The following is a 27,768-nucleotide window of genomic DNA, read 5'->3' as shown; positions in this document are numbered from 1 at the left end:
AGAATAGACCCCCATCCCTTTGTCTCTGGAGGCCAAGAATTCCTTTCCTATGGCTCAGGAATTATGCTATATAATTTCCTCTCTTTGGGAATATATAACCAGTGAAAAAGTCTCCAAAATTACCATGCAATACTGATTTTTTAAATTTATTTATGATGTGGTTTAGATAAATATATTTAAATCTACAAGTGATTTAGAATATCAAAATAAACATTCATATAACAAAACATTTCATTTGCTTTTCAGAGAATAGGGAATGAGTTACATTTCTGGCATTGTGACGACATGCTCGTTGCAAAAATCCATCTAAATGGCTTATTTAAGAGTAAATGGACACATGAAATGACAGAGTGATAATTTATTAGCCAGTTTTCTGTTTGTTGTGAGGAAGTTGCTGTCTGGACAGACTTCAGAACCCTGTCCAGGTCTACCCCCTTCCCCTCTGACTGCTCATTTCCTGTGTCTGGGAACCTCATTGCTTTCTCTCATGGTCACGTGATGTAATTAGTCTCATGTGGGGCTGCTCCCTAACCCTTGGCATCTGCCTTACAGCACAGCTTTCCCCACTTCACTGTGGGGGATGGAAGCTATCTGTAACTGCAGGACTGTTCCCCTGGCCAGGAGGGGAAGATGGTTTCTGTTATTGTTGGGAGGTGCTGAGAGGTAAATGGAGTCGTGGCTGATGGGATTCCTCCATCAAAGAGTTTACCTCATTACCAGAGTTTGCTTTATTCCATACTGAACATAAAATGCACATGTGGAACCAGTTTAGAAAATAATTTTCATGTAATGTACATGTGCGTGCGTGCGTGCGTGCGTGCGTGCGTGCGTTGTCTTGATTTCAGTATTCTGATCAGTAAAAGCAGACAGGCTAGCTTTTTGGTTCTGATGTAGTTTTGTGGTGTAAGTTTGTGAGTTGCAGAAGGTGATCCAGTTAGTGTGGACTGTGCAAAGTAAGGTGAATGGGAGAGGACTGAATGTGCATCCTCTGAAGCTGATGTTAGTCTAGCAAGATAAACGCGGACTGTCGTAAGAAGTCTCACTAGAATAGACCTGAGACCCTCCTGGGATTCTAAGACTCCTTCTGGACCCACCATGCTCTCTTGGGAGTGATGACGATGACTTCCTGTATCTACAGTTTTGTTTTTAACTGGGACCAGCTGTTCTAGACAAACATCTGCACTGAGAAGTTAACTGCTGAAACTAAGTGCAATTATAAAACTGAATGTGTCATTCGGTGTAAATTGTTGATAGTCTTGTATCTAAATTTCAGCATCAACAGTGTTCATTTAAATTTGGAGAGTCTGAACTCTGCCCTACTGTGTTCTTTGACTTCAGAATCCTGAATCAGGTGTGCCCCCAGAAAGCCTTCCTACCAATTGCACACATATTAGTGTGAATTTAGATTCTAAATTCCTCTTTCACTAGCATCTAGTTTTTTAAACAACTTGCCGTAGACTGCTACGAATAGTAGAGGAAGACTTCAAACTTTCCATGACTCTTTCTTAAACTCAGGGCTTAGGGCTGGGGAGATCGCTCGTGGGTTAGAGTAATGTCTGCCCTTGCTGAGGATCTGAGTTTGATTTCCAGCACCCACGTGGCAGTTCAAACCATCTGTAATCCTGGTTCCCGGGAAGCCATGCCCTTTCACGCTCTTCTTGGGCACCAGGATGCACAGACATGCACGCAGGCAGAACACTCTACACATAAAAAAGTGAGCAGAGAAGGGACAGTTTACACAAAACAGGACTCCAATTCATTCAAGTTTGTATTCACAGGCAAAAGGGATGGCAAATAATTAACGATTTGATTATTGAGTTTCATTAGGATTTTATTTCCTGGGTTGGGGATTTAGCTCAGTGGTAGAGCGCTTGCCTAGCAAGCGCAAAGCCCTGGGTTCGATCCTCAGCTCAAAAAAAAAAAAAGGATTTTATTTCATAAATGTTCTTCATTTACTGTACAATAAAAACATTTGGGAAATAATAGCAAACAAAACACATAGACACCCTCACCCTTGTGGAACTTAGATACGAAAGAAGAACAGACAGAAGGAGATAAATAAGTAAATATGTATCTAGGACAAATGCTGAGAACAATAAAATGAGAAAGAAGAAAGAAACTATATTCATTGTAAAATGGGTAGAGGAAGGGCCTCAAGATAAGTTACAACTGAATAAAAATGTCTATGGGGAACTGACGGTGTAATGGAGAGGAGTGTTTGCCTGGTATACGCGAAGGTCTGGGTCTGTCTTTTGGGGTGTTGTATTTTGTTTTCTAGGTTTGGGGCATTTTGTTGTTGTGTTGGGTTTTGGGTTGTTTTTTTTTTTTGAGGAAAAAAAAACCTGAAAGTTGGAAGAGTAGGTGGGAGGAGAGGATTTGGGAGGACTCAGAGGAGGGGAAGAAAATTATCGAACTATATTTACATTTAAAAATAGTTTTAAATAATAAAAACAAAATAAAAAACTGTGGAGGCACACACCTGTAATCCCAGGACTTGGGAGGTAGAGGCAGGAGGATTTCAGGTTTAAGGTCTTTCTCAACTACATACAGAATTCAAGGCCAGCGTGAACCACATTAAGACCCTTTCTCAAAAAAGAAAAAGACAGGAAAGGAAGAGAAAGGGGGAGGGGGAGGGAGGGGTGGGGAGGGGTGGGGAGGTGGGGAGGGGTGGGGGAACAAACTTTGCTGACTATCTAAGGCAAAAGTATTCTAGGTACAGGAGTCAGCGAGGTCAGAGGCCCTGTAACATGATTATACCCAGAAGGTTAAAAGACAGCAAGGCAGCCCTGATGTCCCACGGGAGGGACAGAATGGTAGTAAGGTGATAGGGACAGAGGGTACGACAATCGAGAAAGGCAGATCACAAGAGCCTAAAAGAGGCTAGTACTTGTCTAAGTCAGGACAGTTCTGAGTTAAAGGAGACATGATTAATAATTACCTATGGATAGATAGCAGGCACAAATCAGGAGTGATTTGTGTGTATAGTAAAATGGGGAAAGAAAAATATATACTTATATATAAATTGTAAAGCGGGTAGAGGAAGAACAAAACTTTATATGGGGAACTGGACTGTAATAAAGTAAGATGGATAAAGTAGGAAACATGGTCCATCTATCTCCAAGTCTTTGTGAAGTCCCTGGCTTTTTTCTCTGAATGAACTAGAAAGTATGAGAATAGGTATGTGCAGGGAGGGATGGTCTGGTTTGGACTCTAACGAGAGCATCCTAGATGCAGTGTTGAGAAGCATCTCCACATTAATAAAGCAGAAATGGGCTATCGTAAAAGATGTTATGTGTGCCAATCTTCTTACAGTCATTTATTTATTTACTGCGTGTGGGCTCATGCCGTTGCCCAAGTGTGGAGGTCAGAGGACAACTTGTGGGAATCAGTCTCCTTCCACCACCTGGGATTCAGGCATCAAACTCGGGTTGGCAGGCTTGGTGGCCAGCACCATTACCTAATGAGCCATCTCGTGGGCCCAGTATTCTGGTATTTATCCTGAGAACGGTATTCCCTAAACTTAGTGTCCACCCTCTGTCAGGCTCGCTAAGGCCATCTCCCTAAGAAATTTACAACATGCAACTGTTAAATGGGAAAACTGATGCACAGAATATTTAAGTGAATCTCCTTGAGTTCACGCAATATGCAAGTGCAGAGTCACCACGAGGGTTCTGACACCAGAAGCTCTGCCGTAACTCAGTGATGGCTACTTCTCTTCCCAGCACCTCCTAAAGCAAATGCATCCAAACACCGATACTATCCCAGAAACACAGCTCCCACGACCTCGGTGGCAGGAGCCTTCCGTCTTTCTTCTCATGTACAGTTTTTAAACTTTATTTCTTCACTTATCTATTCATGACACTGGGAATGGAACCCAGGGCCTCAAATACATCAGGCAAGTGTTCTACCACTGAGCTACAGTCCACAGCCCCTAGCAGTTTAGTTCTGTATCTAGAATGAAATAACATACTCTTAAGGAAAATGTGGACACCAGAGATTTCTCTCCAATATTGCATCTGTGCCATAAGGCTTGCACACTGCCTCAGAGTACCTGGTTATCAGGACTCATGTATCCTATATTCATTGTCTTGACAAGGACAGACTAAAACATGGAAAATAAAATATAAATAAACAGACTAAGAAGAAAGGTTGAGTTCTTGGATGGACTCTTGCCTAGACACGCACTCAGAGAAAAACTTCTGGCCAAACTAACATCTCATAATGTTTCATTTAGCAATTGAAAGGCCAGGCAACTTGTCTCTAGACACAATACAGAAAGATGAGTGTCTATGGCTCGTGCACCCTGTCAGCTGAGATAAAAACATGGGCTTGGCTGGTAGAACTGAAGGCTCTCTTTGTAGGCTTCCTTCCCGTGGGCTTACCAGGTGCACAAGAATTTAAAGGAGTCTGTGGAAATGTAACGGGTGACATCTAGGGAAATGTCTAAACTGATTGTTAAAGTCAAAAGTCCTCAGTTTTAAAGTTATTTTTATTTTAAATTGGCATGTGATCACTATATGTATTTACAAGATAAAGAGGCATTTCAGTATTTGTGGTACAGTGTGTGATGACAGGATCCCATTATCTGCATCCATCACCATTTGGTTGTGTTGGCAACACTGGGAATCCTCCCTACTAGCAGCATTTCTCCTCATCTGAGTTGAGTCTTTTCAGCGGTCTTTACTCTTACTGCCACAGAACATTACCAGTTCCTCCCTCCTAGCTGTCTAGATCCTTTAACCATCCTCTCTCGGTCTCATCCGCCCTCCCCTGTTTCCTGGTAGCCCCTATTCTGCTCTGAGCTCATCTGAGACCATTTTCCAGCTTCTAACAGTGATAAAATGCTCTCCTCATTGTAGCTTATTTTGTTCAACATAACACATTTTAGTCCATCCATATCACCATGAACAATGGGGCAAATTCCCCACTCTTATGGGGCTTACACATAAAGTATACGTATTATGAAATAGTTCCACTGAATCAAATTAATGGAGAATTGTATTATTTGTCCCTAATTTAAAATATAAGTCTTGAGCATATTCACACTATCCAAAATCATTGCCTGGATGCATGCCTATTTGCCAAATATGGAATGTTATGCCTCTGTATATGTGTGTTTTTTGTCATATAAAGGAACTTTGCAGAATGTATGTTTTTTAAAAAAGGGGCCTGAGCACTGTGAGGGTTTAGCTCACAGGAAGACTTAAATCTTAGGTTCTCAGAGTTAAGTGTCTGGAGTTTACTGGAATTTCTCCTTAAAGGGTCTTTCCTCAACTATTGCCAGAGATCTGTTTGTTTATAGAAATATCTATAAAAATTTCGGTACTAGCCCATCATTTAAGCACCATAATATAAGTTAGACATCCTGTAGCAGATAATTACTGAAAGTGTGCTCCCGTGACAGCTCTTGACTCCATCCAAGTGAGCACATGCACACCACTATAACCAAGACACAAAGTGAGCACATGCAAACCACTGTAACCATGACACAAAGTGAGCACATGCACACCACTGTAATCAAGACACAAAGTGAGCACATGCACACCACTGTAACCAAGACACAAAGTGAGCACATGCACACCACTATAAACAAGACACAAAGTGAACACATGCACACCACTGTAACCAAGACACAAAGTGAGCACATGCACACCACTATAACCAAGACACAAAGTGAGCACATGCACACCACTATAACCAAGACACAAAGTGAGCACATGCACACCACTGTAACCAAGACACAAAGTGAGCACATGCACACCACTGTAACCAAGACACAAAGTGAGCACGTGCACACCACTATAACCATGACACAAAGTGAGCACATGCACACCACTGTAACCATGACACAAAGTGAGCACATGCACACCACTGTAACCATGACACAAAGTGAGCACATGCACACCACTGTAACCAAGACACAAAGTGAGAACATGCACACCACTGTAACCATGACACAAAGTGAGAACACGCACACCACTGTAACCAAGACAGAATGCTTTCAGCTCCAGGACATCCCCACTCACCATCGGAACCCTGAAGAAGCCCTTTCCTGACTTCTGATGATGTGAGTGTGTCCACTTTTCTGCTTCATTTCTATGGATTCAACTCATGCGATCTGTTATTCTGTGTGTGACTTCTTTGTCTCGCCATCATGCCTCTGACAGTCATCATGGACTGGTGTTGGGTGATGGCTCATTTGTTCTCACTGTGGGTTAGTATCTCTTTCTGTGCATAGGGACTTAAATAGTTTTCAGTTGTTATGAGATGTGCACATGTGACATTCTCACATGTGTTCTTGTGCACACATATATGTATTCTTGTGCACACATGTATGCACTTCTGTTGCATGTATAGGTATATACTCAATAGACACAACATAATTCTTTATACTAATACATTTATATTTTAATTAACAAGTTTGAGGAACTATATCAGAACATGGTACAGAATTATAATGGAGGTAGAATTTTTGAGGAAGATTTTTTTTTCTCATTCAAAAACTTTAGCTATCCATGTAGCCTAGTGTAAACTTTGTCTATTTCACTTCCTGGCCTCTCAAGGAAATCTGTTATTTCTCCCCATATGAATAATCCCCGAGTCAGCTCACACACTGACCAGGCATCTGAGAAAGCAGAGGGAAATTGAGGAAAGTTGTGAGTTCAAATTACACATGCTCTTTGATGATACGGGCAAATATTAAAGTTAGTCTGAATCCCAGGGAAGTTTTAGAATCTGTTTGTTTGTTTGTTTGTTTGTTTGTTTGTTTGTTTGTGATAGGGCCTCACTATGTAGTTCTGTCTAGTCTGGAACTCACTGTGCAGACCAGGCTAGCTTCTAACTCACCAAGATACAACTGCCTCTCCCTTCCAAGTACTAGGACTAAAGGCCACCTGGCTTGTTGAACTTTTTGAAACCATAGAACACAGAAAAAAAATACTATTTTTAATGTAAAACACCTATAAAAACATCTCTTTGAAAACATCTTTCTCCCAGAATAATAAATCCAGCTGAAGTTCCAGCAGTCAAATTAATCTCAAAAGATACAGAGAGAAGTAAAGTTTGGCTTCAGTTTTTACAGACAGTATTCCTTGTAAACCATAAAGCACACACACCATGAAGCACAGGTCAGGAGGCCCTGGGTAAAGACACACACACCGTGCAGTACAGGTTAGGAGGCCCTGGGTAAAGACACACACACCGTGCAGTACAGGTTAGGAGGCGCTGGGTAGTGCTGATACATCTCTAACAGTCAGAAGTGGGTTGATGGGGTTCTCCCGACAATTTCTCCGAGGTTATTTTTGCAAAGTGGCATGTCCCAGGTCTGCCTGGTTCTCAATAATCTGGTCACTGCAGCACACTAACACAAGATGAGTACAGCCGAGAGGATTAATAGTAAAAACTTTCTAAATTATAAAACATAAGCATAAATCTGAAAGAAATAATTCTTTTTAGCCACCAGAAAAATCTACATCACAGCATCCCCAAAACGGAATTTATCTAAATGCAGTCCGCATACTAAGTAGAAGTATCCACAAGTACATTTGGTCACTCCTCACCGAAATTGAATAAGTTTTCAACTCTTTGTCACGTGCTTAGCCATGTTCATTACAGTGACTTTCAAGTAGTGAGAAGAGGCACACCAGACAGCCAGAGTTTTAAGTGGCATTCATGTTTGTAGGAAGGGAAAGAAGGGAAACCTAGCCCTCTTATCTTTAGAGAAGGTTCATGCTAATCAGTAATTAGTCTCTAAAGCTTTTAAAAGATAAAAATATTACAAACTTGAAATATTCAAATATGAATGTTTCTATACTTCATATTTGTTTGGATGGGCCGATTAAGTTACATAATCATAAGTAAAAGAAGTGACTTTTCTCCATTAATACTGAAAAGGTCGGGGACTTCTTTCACAGCTGTAAGGAGGGCCAAGGGGCAGCAAGAGGGGAGGCCAGTGGAGGTGAGAAATGCCTGCTGTGCTCCATTGGTTTACCACTGTGTGCACACACATGCCTGGAACCCTGTGGCACAGAGTTCTCTGTACACACAGACTTTTCCACACTGCTGGAGAGAAGCAGGGAAACTACAGGGGGTGGATGGAGGAGAGCAGAGTTAGGTGAGAAGACTCCTAAGGCTCATCTCTTAGATGCTAGCATTCTGAAGACATCATCCCGTGTGGACTTGAGGAGGGTAAGATGCAGGGTGTAAGAATTACACCTACAGTTCCAGCTATGAAAGGACCTGAAGAACCAGAACACAGCTATTTATAACTTCGCAGAGGCGGTCATTCCAATCAGCCACTGTCTTAGTTACTGTCCTATTGTTGTGACAAGACACCATGGCAATGGCAACTTATTTATAGAAGAGTTTATTTGGGGCTTATAGTTTAGAAGGTGAGTCCATGACATCATGTCAGGGAGCCAGGCGGCAGGCAGGCAGGCCTGGCACTGGAGCGGTAGCTGAGAGTTTACATCTCAGTCTGCATCTGCAAGCAAGAGGCGAGAGAGAGAGAGAGAGAGAGAGAGAGAGAGAGAGAGAGAGAGAGAGAGAGAGAGAGAGAGAGAGAGAGAGACTGGGAATAGCATGGGTTTTTGAAACCTGCCTCCAACTGGCGTACTGCCTCCAACAAGGCCACACCTTCTAATTCTCCCCAAACAGTTCCACTGACTGGGTCCCAGACGTTCAGGTATATGAGCCATTCTCAAGCAAACCATCACAACCCTACTTGCAAGTGAAGCTCTGCAGTAACCTCCAGTTGCCGCATCATCCACATCTCCTATGGAATTGAAACTCATTCCTTGTTTACAGGGCACTGGTGAACTGTCTGAGGCGGTGAACATCCAGTTTCTCTGTGAAATCTCAGGAGACAAAGCTGGTGCTAGAGCTGACAGTATCTGATAAAAATTCCTTTCTCAGCCAGAATTTCTGGATATGTGATGAATGACATAGACGGTATTTGTACTGGATTGCTTTTCAGGGTCTGTGATTCTGGGTCCAAGCCCACATTTTATTCAGACCACCCCTTCTCCATTTATGTCTCTACATTTGATAAAAGTGTTCAGAGAAAATTCTAATTTTCCTTTTTTTTTTTTTTTTTTGAGGAATAGGCACATACACAGAGAGCCAGTCTTCCCATTTCTGTTTCTTTTATGTAGCTAGTGATGGGTTGTTTGTTTGTTTGTTTGTTTGTTTTGACAGGGTGTTATTCTGGACCTAGACAAGCTTTGACTTGAACTCATGGTAATCCTCCTGCCTTAGTTTCCCAAGTTCTGGGATTACAGGTATGAGCTATCATGCCTGGCTTTCCTGTTTAGTTAGTTAGTTGTTAGTTAGATGTAATTAGTAGACAAAGTAACAGGATTCCTTATAGTAGTCCCTCCCATATTCCTCTCCTCCACCTCCCTACACTCCACCCCCACTTGCACCGTTCCATATTCCAGTTTCCTAATCAATATTCTGCGCCTTGGTCTTTTCATTTGTCATTACATCCCAGAGGTCTTTGAGAATATATACAACGCTACTTCATTCTTTTTACATTTTCACACTCCTCCAACATGAGAGAGCATCATAGCTTATACGATCATTTGTCCCAATCTTTTGCTTTATGAGTATAGATGAATATGTACGTCCTACTTATAAGTACGGGTGTGATGAGCACATGGGAAACTTCCTCACATAGGACCCTGCAGCCAAGGGCTACTATGCAGGTTGCTTTGCCAATTTGTCTCCATAGTAGTTACATTTCCTGTGCTCCCACTAACAGTGTGAAGGGTCTCTGCTTCCTAACATGTTTGTTTAATTGAGATTTTCTTTCCTTTGTCCTGTCTCTCTTAAATGCCAAGGAAAACGTTGAAAATGTAGGTCCCTGAGTAAAGCACTTGCCACACAAGTGTGAGGACCTGAGTTTGAATTAGCAGAGCCAACATAAAAGCCAGACACAGTGGCATGCATCTGTGACCCCAGTGCTCCCCGGATGGGTTGGGAGGTGGAGACAGGAGGATCTCCAGGAACTGTGGGCCAACTAGCCTGGCATGCACAGCAGAAAAACAACAAAGAGACCTTGTCTTAAACAGGGTGTGAAGCAAATTCTGAATTCCACATGTGAACTGTACCGTTCTCTCTCTCTCTCTCTCTCTCTCTCTCTCTCTCTCTCTCTCTCTCTCTCTCTCTCTCTCTCTCTCTCTCGCTCTCTCGCTCTCGCTCTCTCTCTCTCTCTCTCTCTCTCTCTCGCTCTCGCTCTCACTCTCTCTCTCTCTCTCTCGCTCTCTTGCTCTCTCGCTCTCTCTCACTCTCTCTCCTCCCTCTCTCTTTCACTCATTCGCTTCACTAATGTTGCTTGTAAAAATCGTGAAATAAATTGGAATAATTTTGGAAAATGTATTGGGCCTCAGAATAAAATGCTCAAGATAAATCATTTACTTATGCTTAAAAATAAAGAAGACACTAATTCAAAAGAATAGAATATAACGCTAGACATTTTCCTACTCTGGGGCAGTCAGTAATGTACATACTGAGTCAGTGAATTCTACACTCTCATTATTTCATAATTCATCTACCTGAAAATTGTCAAGTCCATTCATCTTCATACTAAATTATTGTTATTAGAAAAAAGAATCTGTGGCACATTTTTCCAGCATACTATATATCACAAAACATTCCAAATGGAACCAAATTACTTCCATCTTCCTGGAAGAGATTTTCATTTGAGGTCGAAAATAAAGTGAGGCTGCCATGGGGATAAAGGATTATGCTTTTTTCTAGAATTGAATTTGTGAACTGTGACAATTGTCTTCCATTTCATTTTCACTTGCATTTTTTGACAGAGATTAAAGTCGCAGAAGCCCATATGAAACCTGGTCCAAATCGTGCCGGCCGGGCTATTGCGCAGGCAGGAGTTGGAGCCTGAGATAGAAGTCTCTAGTGCCAACTCAGATGGTGACACTTTATGGCTGATGTCATGTGGTGGCCATGAGCATTTCGAGTACCATGACTGCTTGGCTCTGGGTCTCACTGGACTGAGCTAAGTGACAGGACCCCAGTGTGCTGTGGCCTCCCCCACGTGGAGGCTGAGGCCCAGGGCAAGCACAGATCCCAGGAACCAAGAAGTGAGGGGAACGTAGTTTTCATTCCCATGCAGAGCTCCTCTCCACTCAGGAACCCGAAGACTCAGTGGCCTCACTAAGAGTCCTGTGCCTCCCGCCACTGTCCACTTCCGATTGTCATGTTAAAAGTTAGTGGAGGCTAGAGGTTAGAACTGTAACAAAAAAGTGATGACCGTAAGTTTCCAATGTTTGTTTTACTATGACAACAAACAAAATTAAATATCACCAAGATTTTTCTGTGATCTTGAATAAGTTATGTGGCATTTCTATCCCGTTGAGTCGTCTTATCTTTAAAAGCATCTTGAGGGCCAGCAAGATGGCTCAGTGGGTAGAGTCACTTGCCACCAAGCCCCATGACCTGAGTCTGACAACAGGAACCCCCATGGTGGAAGGAAAGAGCCAACTTCAGCAACTTCTGACACACACACACACACACACACACACACACACACACACACACAGTAAACATACATACACCACACATATACCCCCACACACATCTCTCACACACATATGTCACACATGCATATACACCACACACCCATATATACACAAATACACACACACACCAATAAAAAATGTAAAATATATATATAAATATATTGATCTAGATTAATTTTCTCTAACCTTTTGGTCTCAGGTCATTTTTGTATTCTTAAAAGTTGTTGAAGGGGCAAAAGTGCTTGTTGCTTCCAGAGGACCTAAATTCAGGTCCCAGCATCCACCTCAGGCAGCTCCCATCTGTCTATAACTCCAGCCCCAGTGGATCTCACGCCTTCTTCTGGCCCCCTCCACCCGTGCATGCATGTATGTGTACTCACACACAGACACACACATACACATAAGTAAAAGTAAAAACAAATTCTTTCAGATTTAGCATACAGTTGAGGCCCCTCCACAGCTCGTGTCTTTATGACCACATTACAAGTAAAAACTTGGAATTCTGTAGAGTATATATGCCTTAATTCACAGGAAAGGAAAGTAAACCCATTAAATATTAGGCTACTTTTATGGGGAAAGGGATGTTTTAAAATGAAAAAATTAATGAGAATAATGGCATTAATTTGAATCTGAATAAATATCTTTAATGTCTAGCTTAATAAAATTCAGCTGAATTCTCCTATTAATTCCTGGTTTGGATCTGTTGAATTCTGTTGTTTTGGTTTAAATACATACATGAAAACATCTGGTCCCTCACATATACGTAGTTGGAGGAAAAAGAGAACATTAATAGTTTTTTCATATAATCATGACTATTTTTAATACAATGGCCAAACTCTGCCTTTGGCAGTTTTTTAAGATTGACTGTGATATGGCCTGAGAAACTGCTGGTGAACTTTGCACACACTTGCCCCAAAAACTCACACGTTCTTTGCAAGCATCTTTAGAAGCACATGGCTTTGTAGTGTCTGTCAGTAGATAAGTACTGGGTTGTTGTTTTTTTTTTTTTTTTCCTTTCAGTTCATATAGATCTTCTAAATGTTGGCCTCTTTGTGGTGTAGCACCAAAAATGCATCCACCAGAACCACTACCAGCTTTGTGAGCCAGGAGACTAAAAAGATTCACCCTCTTCACGGAGCTTGAAGACTGAAAGGAGATTGCGCCGTCCTGACCAAGTCAAACTCATTTTCAAAACTTGAAAAAAGTATGATGTATATAACAGACCCTCAACCAGAAGCTGAAAATTAATTAATTGAAATTGTCTATGAAGTCGCTATAATATTTACATTGCGATGTTTATAACCCACTGAGTTAATTTACTATATGGTTTAGCTTTTCCTTTGAAAGTCATAAAGTAGGCTTTCCACATTCAAAACATACTGTCTTGTTGCTTCATCTGTGGAATTTCCCAAATTCTGACAACCTTCATTCTTTTGTGTAGGGAAAAAAAGAGGAATGAAGGACTAAGGAAATCTGTGGGAAAAACAGAAGGGGAATTGGGGCAGCAGAGTGATCTTGTAGACTAGGGAGAAGGCAGTCAGTGGTCAGGCTAAGAGTAAATGAAGCAATGGTTTCAAAGAAGCACATTCCAGATGGATATGGAAACAATACATCAGTAAGGGCTCACTGAGAATTTGGGGGTGGCTGAATTCCGGCCCAGGGCTTTTTAACTGGCAGAGACCAGAACTGAGACTCAAAGATTTCAGCTGGGGCTTGAGCTCGAAGGCAGGCGTCCACCGTCCCCCTGGCACAATGCGTCCTCTCTGTGTGTTAAAGGGGCCTCATGTGACTCTGATAGTCCCTGCACTGCGCAGAGCATTTCGCCAGGCTCCTGAAGCCTGACGGAGGACATGTTAAAACACATGTCCCTTTCACAGGCAGTCCCTTGGTAACGAAGTCCTCTTGCCTTTGTTGGTTCTGATTTATGCTTCTGCTGTTAGAACTGCGATGTTATCCTCTAATGAATTTCTGTTACTAGATAGCCAGAACCACCCCCAGCCTTCTTCCCCATCATATCAGCCACAGCGTAGGTAGTACTCTTCCTCAGAACACATATGGCATCATTTTCCTTCATGCTGCATACCCTATCTTTACAGGCTCATTGTTTCCACATACACACAAGATAATTGTGAACACATGACACACTCCACAGTGGGGAACTAACTCCAGTTCTCAAGAATTGCGCATTAGTCAGTGCATCTGCTGCATGTTTTCAAGTGTTCTGTGCCATTTTCCTGATTGTTGCCTCCATTATCACTGCTAAGTTCTGAGAGTCTACTACCTAAGTCATTCATTTGCTCAGGTTTCACTGTTTTGTCTGCTTGTCTGAAATAAGCTCAAAGTGTCCTAACACAGAGATTTATGATTATGAGAAAGTCCAGATTTTTCCATTAGCTTTTAGGCCTCATTACATGTCCTCCTCAGCGCATTTAGTGTCTGTCAATAACTCTGCTTGCCTTTCATGACACCAAATCACAGGACTCCAATCACAACTTGAAGTCCTTTCTCCATCCAGGCAGTCAGGGCTCACTCTTCGCTACATGAACCTCTGCTGCAAACTAACCTGCTAAGCACTGACCCATGCGCTCAATGGTACATAGTAAAATCTCAGTATTGAGAACATCTCAGTTTTCTGCTTTAAAATTATACTCTTTCCACCCAGTGATCCTTTGGTTTTATGTTTGCAAACTAGGAAGTCTTGGGTCCTTTGTTTTTGGGTCAGTTTCTTTGAATCGGTTGCTCAAGGGAACACTGTGGTTCCCACCCATCGGGTGCCTGAGACTGCAGTATGAAAAGCCACTCTGGTGGATAGTCTTTCCTCTAGGGAAAGAAAGCCTCCGGCCCTGGAACTGTTTTGTTTTGCTTTTTCGTTCGATTGCTTTTGTTTTGTTTTGTTTTGTTTTGTTTTGTTTTGTTTTGTTTTGTTTTGTTTTGTTTTTGAAACAAGGTCTCTCTGTGTGGACCTGGCTGCCCTGGAACTCGCTCTGTAGACCAGGCTGGCCTCAAACTCACAAAGATCCTCCTGCCTCTGCATCCCCAGCACTGGGACTAAAGGTGTGCACCACCACATCCACCACTGGATCTGTCTTTAAAAATCATTTTCTGGGCTGGAGATAGCTCAGTGATTAAAGGGTAGGCTCACAAGCAAAGTGGGGGGACATTTCTTTCCATTCTATTCTCTCTTCCTCCTGGATAGTATTAACATCTGTGTTTCAGATTCCAGAAACTGAAGGAAGCCTATTGGTGAAATTATTAAGGCCACTCCAAGTAGTTAAAAGGGAGGTTTATTTTGTGGGGTAACTTACAAGTGAAGGGATAGGTTACAGGGTCTGGGAAAGGTGTAGCGCAGTCCGGCAGTGTTCTCTGGAGAACTCTGCTCAGTCTACCTCCAGCATCAGGGTTCCAGGAACCAAGAGAGCCGGCGCACCCAGATCTCGGGTCTTCAGGGTCCTCTCTCGGCCCCGCCTTGTAGGCGTGACAGTTACCGAAGCCTCAATGGTGGTTGGAACTTCCAGATCAAAGCTGGAATGGCTACCTACTACATCTCCCCCCTTTGCCTAAATAAGAAGGTTCTAACCTAATACAAGACTATATACAAAGGAATGGTTATCAAATATTGTCCAGGAGTAATGAGGGATAATGACCTAGATAAGATGGAACTACAACCAATGAGAACAATATCAAACAAGAGACACATACTAAAATCCAGAGAAGTCTAGAGCGTAAGTAAATGGCATGTTACAAAGATCATTCCAAAAGGTGTCCTATCCTAAAGAACCTGAATCTAATACTTAATATGCTCTATCTATATATCTAGTGTGTATATATATATATATATATAATATACCTTAGATATATATATATACACTAAGTTGTTACTATAACTGCTATTCTTCAATCCCATCAAAGACCTGAGAAGGAATATAATGGTACCTGAGAAATGGACCTTCAGTCCAAAAAAAAAAAAAAAAAAAAAAAAGAACCAAAAACCTGAAAAACTGAATATTCAGAAGTAAATAATATGGCTAGTAGTTAAAAAAGAATTGTAGCAACCATTCCATGCTTTCCAACACAAGTCAGAGGAGCAAGGCAAACCCTCAAGCCTCAGAACCCTGCCATTGCAGGAACCAACGCTCACCCTGGCTGTGTTCCAGATCCTGTGCGACTCACAGTGCCATCGTGGTCATTCAGCACGCAAGCCACATGGTGCAGGTGCTCTCTTTACCACCGTTTCCATTGAGGAACAGGGCTGTGTGCTCTTCGTGGTGACATCACGTGGCTTGTCCTTCTGTGGAGGTCCTGGTGTGTAGCTTAGAGCTTCAGGTGCCGTGACTTCTGCCTGTCTCCTAGACAATAAATTCCTTGAGAATGGGGGTCTTTGGCTTCTGTGAGGTCTGCTGCCACCCTGTACCAGGTACCCACGTACTCGTCCTTTACCATCTGCTCTAGTTTGTGTCTTGAACGCACCCAAAGGCATTAGAGGCTTAGTTCCCAGTCCATAGCACTATGGGGTGGTAGAGCCTTTAAAGGAAAAGTCTAGAAAGAGGAAGTGGGGCCATTGGGGGCATGTCCTCAAGGAAGACTGTGACGCTGGCCCCCTCCTCTTCCTCTGTCTTTGCTTCAAGGCTGCCATGAGGTGAGCAGTTTGCTCCAGCACACTCCCTGCCTTGAAGTGTTGGTTGCCTCATGGTAGGCCCAAAGGCAATGAGGCTGAGCAGCCATAGACCTCTGAAACCACGAACCACCATAAGTCTTTCCTTTAAATTTGATTGTCTGGGGTATTTTGTCAGAGACAGAACTTCCTTAGCAAAACGAGACCAAAAACAGAGCTAGCTATGGGCCGTCACCGACAAAGTTCGTATTTCCAGACCTTTTCTTGTGCTGAGCTCTGCATTACCTCCGCGGCTACCCACAGTCATTAGTCCCTTGAGGAGGCCACTGCAGCTACCACCGTTTATAAAGGAAGACAGGAGAAGACAGAAGAGTGACTCAGTGTGCCTGAGTAATGAGTCAGAAGGTGGCCCAGGTCAGACCCAGTCCATAGCTGAAACCAAGTGTCCTCTGTCTGTCCCCTATGTCCCTGAGAGCACACACAGCCAGACCAAAACAGCATGCTCCTTCTCTGAATGCCACATACTACTGGAGGCAAGAGGAACCTGACAAAGAAAAGTGTGTGGATGACACAGAAGCCAGTTTTTACTACATTTGTGTCATAGCTCCGCTGTAGCTAGTTTTCCTGCCTGGCCCACAGTCAGGACAAATCTTTGTTACCTGCCAGTCCCACAGCTGCTCAGACCCAACCAAGTAAACACAGAGACTTATATTGCTTACAAACTGTATGGCCGTGGCAGGCTTCTTGCTAACTGTTCTTACAGCTTAAATTAATCCATTTCTATAAATCTATACCTTGCCACGTGGCTCGTGGCTTACCGGCATCTTCACATGCTGTTTGTCATCGTGGCGGCTGGCAGTGTCTCTGACTCAGCCTTCCACTTCCCAGCTTTATTCTCCTCCTTGTCCTGCTTATACTTCCTCCTGCCTGACTACTGGCCAATCAGTGTTTTATTTACTAACCAATCAGAGCAACACATTTGCCATACATCCCACAGCACCTCGATCCTGAAGCAATTAAAGCATAGTGGAAGAACAAAACCCATTCCCTGTCATGAGAGTGACTGATTTTATAGTCTGACTGGAGATTGTCAATAGCCGGAACTCATGTTCTCTCTAAAAGCCCTGTCCTGGGTATCACAGGCTTTGAAACCATCTCAGTCTGTGCTGGTGGGGCATAGTCTTCTTTTCTACTGGCTTGATTGGGTAATAGCTTGTATATCCCAACTCCTCTCAAAGAATGGAAAGAGAGAAAAGTAAAGCAAGGGGAGGAGAGGGAGGAGAAGAGAGGAGGAGGGGAGAGGAGAGGAGAGGAGAGGAGGGGAGGAGAGGGAGGAGAGGGGAGAGGAGAGGAGAGGAGAGGAGAGGAGAGGAGAGGAGAGGAGAGGAGAGGAGAGGAGAGGAGAGGAGAGGAGGGGAAGACAAGAGAGAGAAGTCAGTCCCTGCTCTTTGAGGATTACTGTCTGTTGGTTCCAAGTGACCCACAATAATATATTCCAGGGGAAGAGAACATTCTTCAAATGCTGAGGTTTAGCTATTGCAGACTATATTCATAAATCCTTCATTCCTGTCTGGGATGGGCGGGTGAGACAAAGAGAAATGGAAAAATCGCTCAGCCTTACCAGAGGGGGCGGGGGGATGGGATAGGGACAGAGGAGAAGCTGCTGCTGGCTTTCTGTGTACGGTTTTAAGATGTGGTGACAATGACAAAAACAATGCCTGAATGATGAGATTAAGTGGTGGCAGATACTAACATCTGGAATCAGAAAACAGGGCTACAATTACTCACATTACCCATTTTTCTCATTAGAGTCATACATAAATGGCACATATATTTCAACTTGGGTTTACAAATTATAGCAATTGAAAATAATAGCATTGATAGTGTGTATTCAGTTGGCAGAATTCCCACATTAGCACAGTCCTGACTGAGCCTCCCGAACGGCCACTGCACCACTGTGGCAGGTGTGAGACCATCCTCATTTGACTAGCACAGATATAGAGTTCCGATAAGTTAAGGAGCTCACACTAGGTCATGCAGATATAGGTGATCCTCTTCACCCCGTCCTGAGCATAGGAATGAACAAACAGCATCAAGCCCAGACACTAGAGTCCTTGTTGCTTTGACTGAATACCTCTGTGCCATGTCCTTAGGACAGTAAGGGACATGAGCTGGAAGCCACACAGCCCCAAACTATTACGGTGGTTTTCTCCCTTGTGAATGTAGTGTGTGTATTATATATATTTTTTCTGCTCATCCTGTTCTAACTGGCTACCAGCTCCCTTTCTCACTGCTCGTGGTGCTCCTAGAGTAATGGTTCTGATGCAGCATCTGAGTCTCTTGGCAGTTAGGAAAGCCCATGCTTCAGCCCAACCCCAGAGCTGCTGAGTCACAAGTTCTGGGACACAGTGCAGCAGTCTGTGTGGTAAGGAGCCCTCCCGGTGCCTCTGTGCTGTTCAGTTCCCCAAAGCGGCCAGCCTAGCTGCCCACACATCTTCCCTTTCCTTCTGTCCCCCTACAAAGATTCTGGTGTAGTTCCTGGGATGGTACGCTTCAACCTCAGCAGCATTAACCTCCTGCATTGGGTGGGTATTTGGAGAAGATACTGCCCTTTGCCTTGCAAGATATTAGCAACATCCTCAGCATCTACTCCCCAGATGTCAGGAACATCTCTCCTAGTCTTTAATACCCAGAAGATTCTGATATTGTCACATATCCCCGAGAGATACAACATTACCCCTGGTAGATCAGCACAGGTCTGGGTGGTGGCCCAAGTGCTGGGGTTTTTTTCACTAGCTCCCTTAATCTTTATACAAACCAATATTGAGAACCACTGCTCAGAGGTGTTTCTGCTGGTGAATCTGCAATAAGTTAAAGAAGAAAACCTAAGCTTGTAGCATTAGATATGAAGTAACAATAAGCCTACCTATGATGGAGACTTCCTTTACCTACGTAATAAGCAGGGATCACTGGGGTGTAATTTCACGTCATCTATCCCATTCCAGACTTTGCCCTTACTTCTGGCTGTCAGGCATGTTCCAGAAAAGCAGCACAAATTGACATTGTGCATACCAAATAAGATACTGCTTTGCAGAAAAATACAAAATACAGAAGTGGACATAAAAGGTGCCTGGGGAACATAGCCCTTCTGAAAACAGGCCCTCATAGGTGCGTCAAATTATACATGTTTGCAAGTAATCTGTGTCCGGCAGGTTTAAGAAAAAGGCTGCACCCTGTCGATTTTATAATGTTCACTTGACACAATCCAAATCAACCACACGAATTGGGGTTTCTACATTAATTTTCCATCTTAGAATGTGCATATGCTTCAACTGGTTACAAGACCAGTGTCTCCTGCTGAGGGGACTGTCCTCTGTCGTGTGCAGTGCTCCTCTGAACTCCTCTGCAGAAAGCTAAGGATCCCACAGGACGTGTATCGTCTCGGCCTTCTGTGACCTCCTAGGAAGCTATGTGCCCACCACCCAAAGCAGGGCTGGTTTATGGCAAACAACCACTCTGCCACCTAAGCCGCCACTTTCCCTCTCAGTCTGTGTATCACTTCACTTAACAAAATCGTGGGAATGCCACTTTGGAGCACTGATACCTTGGAAATAGAAAGTAAATCACAGTAAGTGTGCTCCCAGAGCCTGCATACTGTCATTTCAGACCATGAAAACATGATCCTGAGTTCACGAGTTAGAGTCACTGACTGATTCAGGAGTGAGTAGGTGCCACCGATGCATTCGGTACTGCCTCTCTCTAGGTACCACATGGTGCTCTCAAGGAGACACAAACATGGAGCTTTCATAACACAGGCCTTTTTATGGCAATAAAAATAAGCTATGACTCCCCATGCTCCAAAATGACCCTGTGAACCAGCTTGACTCGACAACTTGTTTGTTGTTTCTGCCGTGGACTTGATCCTCGATTGCTAGCATTACAGAAATCAGCAGTTATTTTTCCGTGGTCGAGATACCGTACTAAACCGCTGTTAACCAAGTGCGGTCCTGGCTTAAACTGTATCATCAAAGTATTTTTCAGGCCCAAGACCTTTGGCTTAGGCAATAGTGCTTCCTAGTAAATTACCCTAGAAAAAGAAAACACAATAAACTTTTAAAAGTATTTTTGTCTTGTTTTTTTTAAAAGACGAAGTTTGGACGTACATTTGCAAGTTTTCAGTAAGAAAACACAGAGCTATGAACAAGGGTTGCCTCTGGGTGGAAATTTTGAGGCCTTGATAGCGTTTGCCATAAACCTGGTGACCTGAGTTATTCCCTGGGGTCACATGGTGGAAAGAGAGAACCAACTCTGATCTCCACACTTGCTGTAACACACACACACACACATACACACACACACACACAAATAAATAAAGGTAATAGAAAAGTCAGGAAGCTGTGCACTGTGCTGTTCCCTTTATGACGCCCTCTCATTTTACCCCTGTCTTACTGCTAAGACAGAGTGAGTGGAAAGATCTCCCAATCTTTCAGCTAATTCTAGTTTGTGGCAAGTTGGTGTTAAAACCACGATCCTTGTCTTTCTAAGATGATTCAGCCCGGAAATCGTGCCTTGTGACTTCACTTGCACCAGACACTAGGCAGCCACAGTCATATAATTATTCGTGAAGTTCACAAATAACGTCAGAGTTCAGAGCAGCATTTTAGTGGAGAGCCTGTGGATGTCCTTGGACAAAGTTTACGTGAAAATTTGATGAGACGGTTGAGACGGTTATAGTGCCATGAGGAAGAGGCAGGGTCAGGTTGGATCGAAGGAAAGACTCTTTCAAAAGCTCTTCAGAAAGCAGGAGGGGTTTGAAAGCTCTTTTAAAAGGAGAAAACCTTCAATATCTGGTCATGTGTTCACACACATTAATAGAAGTGCAGCTGGGGATACAAGCGGAGGGGGGGGTGCATGCTGGGCCAGCCCCCATATCTCATTCCCATCTCATCTCTGCAGCTGTTGGCGGGGCGCTGGCCTTTTGACCACAACGATTTTGGAGTGTTTCTCTGCAAGCTGTTCCCCTTTTTACAGAAATCCTCCGTGGGCATCACTGTCTTGAATCTCTGCGCTCTCAGTGTCGACAGGTAACGTGCCTCTTTCCTTTTGCTCTTAGTGGGTTTAGAAAACCACTGTTCTCAGAGAAGGAGTGGGAGAGTTGATACCAGAGACAAGTGTTAACCAACGTCAAGTGAGTTAAGATATTAACAGTCTTGTCCCCAGGGTTTAGAATTGCTTCCCACATTTGCTAGTTAGTATCCATCTCAGACTCCCACAATCTGCACCTAGCACATTTTGCCAATGATATACAATTGACTTCCTTAAGACAGTAAAAAATAAAATAAAAATTAGTATATTGATGGAATAAACTTGCTGAAAACAAGAGACCTGAAAATATGCAAACCCTGTATTTTAGACTGGTAATGCACTGTTATTAATAAGAAATGGAGGATACTGTTGAGTTATATTTCAAATGCTTGAGCCAAGAAATGACTGTACAAAGTTGTTAAGTTTTTCACCATATTTTTTTGAATGCCTAAAGTGTTTCATATTTTTCAAGAGAGGGCAACAAATGGAATACCTCGATCCAGTTCTGAAAGACCCATAATCCTCACAAACGACTTCAAGGAAGAGCTTCCTAAACTGATGGTTGCAGATGCAAAGTCGCAACAACAAAAAAAGGAATAATAAAAGTTTCTAAACATTTGATGATCAAAACTTAATTGAAAATCAAATGTGTAGTGAACCCAAGGTGTCTCTGTTCTGTTTGCCCATGTTGCATAAAGTGGCTTGGCGGCAGCCTTGGTTCTGAACACACAGCACGACTTTACAGTGTGTACGTCCTCACACACACAGGGCCAGTGCACACTGCCTGAAACACCTTGGCCCAGATTCAAGACCTTTGTATGTTATGGATTGCAGTGTTTGTTGTACATATTAAACATAATGGTTTAATTACAGAAAACAAAGACTTGAGTATTTCCCTGCCGTCGTTGCTAAGCATGCACATGTCTTTGCTTTGACTTGTGTTAGAGTGTTTGGTTTTAAGAACTGTTGTTAGAGTCATTGACTTGAGTTTCATTTTAAAATATCAGTAAATGAATTGGGATTAGAACAGACTTTCCAACAATTTTTGAAACAGCTCTAAACATACTTTTGCCATTTTGTACTATGTATTGTAAAAAGAGATATTCTGAGCATTGACAATTATAAAATCAAAAAATCTGTCAGTTCTAAAAAACATTGAAAATGGTCCACATGGTACAGTATCAAATAGTCAGCAAAGGTATATTTTTTTAATTATTTTATTTTACATATGTGTGTGCAGGTGCCCACAGAGGCTAGAAGAGGGCATCAGATACCTTGAAGCTGGAGTTAACAGGTTGTGTGCTGTCCAACATGGGTGCTGAGAACTGAATCTGGGTCTTCCTCCAGAGCAGCAAACACTCTTATCCACTAAGCCATCTCCAGCTTCCCAAAATAGTGTTCTTTATATAAAAATAAAAAAGAACTCCCATGCCATTAGTATATACTATTGCATTCATTTTTAATAATGATAAAATTGGGCCAGTTAGATGACACATTGGTAAAATCATTAGCCACGCAAGCCCAATGACTTGAGTTCAATGTTCAGAGCAAATGTAAAAGTGGAAGAACTGACTCCACACACTTGTCTTCTGACCGCTATAAATGCCCTGTGACATGCCACACACTTATTATTCACACACACAATAATAAGTAAATAAAATTATATGTATATTAAACAATCGGGTTATTTATTCATAGTACATTATCAGTAAATGTTTCGTCTGTGTGCCTATATTATAAGCCTATATACACAGTTTATCAGGAACGTTTTCTCAGGCAAGGGGCTAGAGAGATGCATCCGTGTTAGACCGTGCATGCTCTTCCAGAGGACCAGAGTTTGGTGCCTGGCACCCAGATCAGGTGGATTTCAACCATCTGTCATTCCAGCTCCTCTGGTTCCACGGACACCTGCACATACCCCACAACAGACACACATAATTAAAAATAATAACATTTTAAGAAAACTTGGAGGTAGAGAGATGGCTCAGGAGTTAGAGCACTGGCTGCTCTTGCATAGGACCTGGGTTCAGTTCCCAAAGTCTACGTGGCAGCTCAAAACAGTCTGTGACCCCAACCCCTGGTATGTGTCCAGAAATGCACAGGTGCACAGACATACATGCAGGCAAAATGCCCACACACATTAAATAAAATAAATAAAATGTAGCTTTAAAATTCCCAGGCAGGCTGCAGAGACGGTTCAGTGTTCAGAGCACTGCTGCTCTTCCAGAGGACTGGGTTTGGCTCCCAGTACCCATGGTGGCTCAAAACCACCTGTGACTCCAGTTCCTAGGGTGCAACAGCCTCTTCTGGCCTCTGGGGGCACTGCATGCACATGATGTACAAATACGCAGGCAAAACACCAATACACGTAAAATATAAATAAACTAGAAAAATTCTCAAGCAAAAAGCATCACTAATGGAAAACATTTTTAATGACTTTGAAAAAAAAAAGACCTGATTTAATCCAGGCATGGTGTTGCACACCTTTAATCCCAGCACTCAGGAGGCAGAGACAGGCAGATCTCTGAGTTCAAGGCCAGCCTGGTCTACAGAGCAAGTTCCAGGACAGCCAAGGATACACACACACACACACACACACACACACACACACACACACACACACACACAATCCCTGTCTCTAAAGAAGAAGAGGAGGAGGAGAGAAGGAGGAGGAGAAGAAGACCTGGTTCTCGTGTACTTCTAGATGATGTTACCGTCAACGTCTAACATCCACCGAGGCGATGCTGCTAAAGAATCAAAGTCAAAACACTACAGCACATTCTGTGGCACCCCTGCGTATTTAACACAGTGCTGTGTGGTGGGTACAATGTGCTTCCTTTGACTTAGGAAAGCTTCCCATTGTTTTTTTTTTTTTTTTTTTTTTTTTAAAGATTTATTTATTACATATACAGCATGTATGCCTGCAGGCCAGAAGAGGGCACTAGATCTTGTTACAGATGGTTGTGAGCCACCATGTGGTTGCTGGGAATCGAACTCAGGACCTCTGGAAGAACAGTCAGTGCTCTTAACCTCTGAGCCATCTCTCCAGCCCCCCCATTGTTTTTAAGTCATACCACTAATAATCACTGCCATCAGCACCGAGAGAAGCCTACTCTCATAAAGAACAGCTAAGTGCCTATGAATACTCAGTTGTTATTTATAATTTTCAAATAAAATTATTATTGTTAAGACATCAAAACACATTAGTAGTTATAAATTATAGAGTCATAGACCTGATAACTGAAACATAAAATAAATAAAATGTTTTGTACTGTTATTCAAAATAAATTTATTTGCTAAAGCTAAAATACAGAAAAATAATTCCGTCAGTAGTTTAAAATACAGTGGTATGTGGTAAAAACGACCCTGTTTCTGTGATTAAATGCAAAGACCAGAAAAAAATTCACTAGCGATTACAATCTGCAGCAATCAACTGAGAGACAAGTTCTTCTCAAGCTGCTCTTGCCCCATGTCAGATGCTAAGGGCTGCTGCCTTCGGTCATGGGAGATGTGGCTCAGTGGTGAGCACCTACCAGGCACGTGCAAAGCCCTAGGTTTAATTCCCAGCAGTCGAAGAAATGAAAAGCAACATAAGAGGCCACGAACAGCTCCCGCCGACTGGGCAGCAGATTGTGGTGCGCCGGCCATTTCCCGCAGAAGCTAAGCAAGCGCCAACATCCTGATTTAAGTCATTAGTAGATTCTTACTGTTGTTCCCTCCATAAGCATGCCGGTATCGTTTCTTCCTTCACCTTAGTGCCGTGTTATCAAGCACTGCTGGGACTGTGCTAGGCATGGCTGCCTCCTGACGTGTTGTGCGATCTGAAAATGAGAGGCTTTAGACAGTGCGTGTGAGGTCACTGATGGAAGTAAAGACTTCCTGCATCTATCAGTGTGTATGACTAGAGATGCATTCTCATTACATTATTTGATTAAAATGTTTAAAGCAAGTCTAAAAGGCATGTGGGGAAAAGGAACAAGAAAATACTGTGACAGCTGACAAAGGAGCAGCAAGTTGCCTGCACCTCGTTCAGTGCTTGGGAGCTTCAGTGTTTAACCAATGGGACACAGTCGGGAATATTCTGACAAGTCGGTGGGAAACCAGATGGGGTTAGAGTGCACAGACATCAGTGCTTGGGAGCTTCAGTGTTTAACCAATAGGACACAGTCGGGAATATTCTGACAAGTCGGTGGGAAACCAGATGGGGTTAGAGTGCACAGACATCAGTGCTTGGGAGCTTCAGTGTTTAACCAATGGGACACAGTCGGGAATATTCTGACAAGTCAGTGGGAAACCAGATGGGGTTAGAGTGCACAGACATGTAAGAGGTGCTCATATCACTGAATAAATGCGGAAGGAATGACTCCTTTATTCGTAGTGCTATTTAGCCACCGGAGAGGAAAAAATTGAAGTCTTATTTGTCCCTATATATCAACAGTAAAATATACAATTACCATTTATTGAATATGTATAAGAACCAGACACTATAGAAATAATTTTTCTCTACCTGGATATTGCCATAATTATCTACATTTTACAAATAGGAGAGCAGGGGTGGAAAAGTTTAATCAAGTCCACAGAACTATGAAACCTGAGAATCAGTAATCAAATGGGCTGTCCTCATCCTTAACCACTACACACAAGCATGTGAAATCTCAAACCTTGAAGTAGTAGGAGAAAATAATACATTTTGAACCTTATCAGGGGCTTGAGAGATGGCTTCGCGGTTAAGAGCACATACTGCTCTTGCAGAGGACCTGGGTTCAGTTCCCAGAACCGACATGGTGACTCACAATCACCTGTAACTCCAGTTGCAGATCTGACATCCTCTTCTGGCAACTGCATGCATGTGGTGCATATAAACTCAGAAGACATACACACATGTATAAAAAATAAGTAAGTAAACCATTGAAATGGAAAACCTCTGAACTTAGAAAGAAATAATAAGAATTCAGAATGTATACTTGGGTTTCTCCTGAAAGCTGGAGCCAACATCATGATCATAATAGGTTTTATAATGAATATTGTATTCACTTAAAATAATTCTGTTTGTATGACTGAATTATCCACTTAATATAATTCTCTCTTTTTTCATTCATTCAACTACAAACAATATTATGTTATCACAATAAGAGATTGCCCTAGGCCCTCTGCATAAGCGAGACAGTTATATAGCTTGATCTGCTTAAGGGGTCCCCCTGGCAGTAGGATCAGGATACATCCATGATGCATGAGCTGGATTTTTGGAGCTCACTACCTATGGTGGTACACCTGGTACAGCCTTGAGGCAGGGCAAGAGGTTTGGACCTGTCTCTACTCAATGTACAAGGCTCTGCTGACTCCCCATGGGAGGCCTTACTTTCTTGTAGGAGGGAATGGGGTGTGGGTTGCTGGGGAAGCCTGGAGGGGAGGGAAGAGGGAAGAGGGGCATCTGTGATTGGTATGTAAAACAAATAAAAAATATTAATTAAAAAGAAAAAAAGAATTCAGAATGTAATCACAAATATATTTTAAGAGGTACATTTTTAAAATCCACACTGAACATTTATAACATTTTTTAAATGAACACAGCAATGTCTCAGTTACTGTTCTATTGCTGTGAAGAGACACCATGATCAGGGCAACACTTAAAAAGAAGGCATTTAATTGAAGGCTTGCTTACAGTTTCAGAAGGTTAGTCTACTATTACCATGGCAGGGAACAGACAGGCATGGCACTGTAGCTGAGAGCTTTCTATCCTAATCCTCAGGCAGCAGGCAGAGAGAGAGAAAGTGGGCTTGGGCTGGCCTTTTAAAACCTTAAAGCCCACCTCCAGAGACACACCTCCTCCATTAAGGACACACCTCCTAGTCCTCCCCAAATGGTTCAGCTGGGGCCTAAGCATGCAAACATATGAATCTATGTGGTCCACTCTCATCCAAGCCACCACAGGCAATAAGGCAAACCTAAAAGCTGAAGGGAAAAACTGTCTGTTCCACTACAGGGCCAGCCAAGGCTGGTTCCTCCTCATTGTTTTTTGTTTTCTAATCTCAAAGGTCTTCTCACCAAACTTCAGTCAGCCCAGCATGGGAAGGGGTAGCTTAGGTCCCTCTGGTGGTTTGAGAGAAAATGGCCCCAGTAGGGAGTGGCACTATTAGGAGGTGTGGCTTTGTTGGAGTGGGTGAGGTCTTGTTAGAGGAAATGTGTCACTGTGGGGGCAGGCTCTGAGGTCTCCTATAATCAAGCCACACTCAGTGTGGGACGCAGTTGCTTCCTATTGCCTGAGGATCAAGATGTAGAACTCTCAGCTCCTTCTCCAGCACTATGTCTGCCTGAATGCCACCATGTCGCAATGTGAAAATAATGGACTAAACCTCTGAAACTGTAAGCCAGACACAATTAAATGTTTCCTTTATAGGAGTTGCTATGGGTCATGGTGTCTCTTCACAGCAATACACACCCTAACTAAGACATTCACTGGCATCACAAATATCTCCACTGTGGGGTACCCTCCCCACAGTACCTCGTCTCTTCATCTCATTCATGAACTGC

At 42.8% G+C, this 27,768-nt stretch overlaps 1 protein-coding gene across 1 annotated transcript in view; it reads left to right on the top strand.

The window, feature by feature from the left end:
* Window positions 1-27,768, top strand: part of Ednra (endothelin receptor type A) — a 66,102-nt gene that overhangs the window by 13,119 nt on the left and 25,215 nt on the right. The window contains exon 3 of the mRNA XM_059264281.1: window positions 21,109-21,236. Within this exon, the coding sequence (XP_059120264.1) occupies window positions 21,109-21,236 (128 nt within the window). The remainder of the gene's footprint in view (window positions 1-21,108; window positions 21,237-27,768) is intronic.

This window comes from Peromyscus eremicus, chromosome 5, assembly GCF_949786415.1.
Source record: "Peromyscus eremicus chromosome 5, PerEre_H2_v1, whole genome shotgun sequence".
In the NCBI taxonomy this organism is placed as follows: Eukaryota; Metazoa; Chordata; class Mammalia; order Rodentia; family Cricetidae; genus Peromyscus; species Peromyscus eremicus.
The sequence above is the reverse complement of the archived record's forward strand: the minus strand, read 5'-3'. Positions and strand labels throughout refer to the sequence as shown.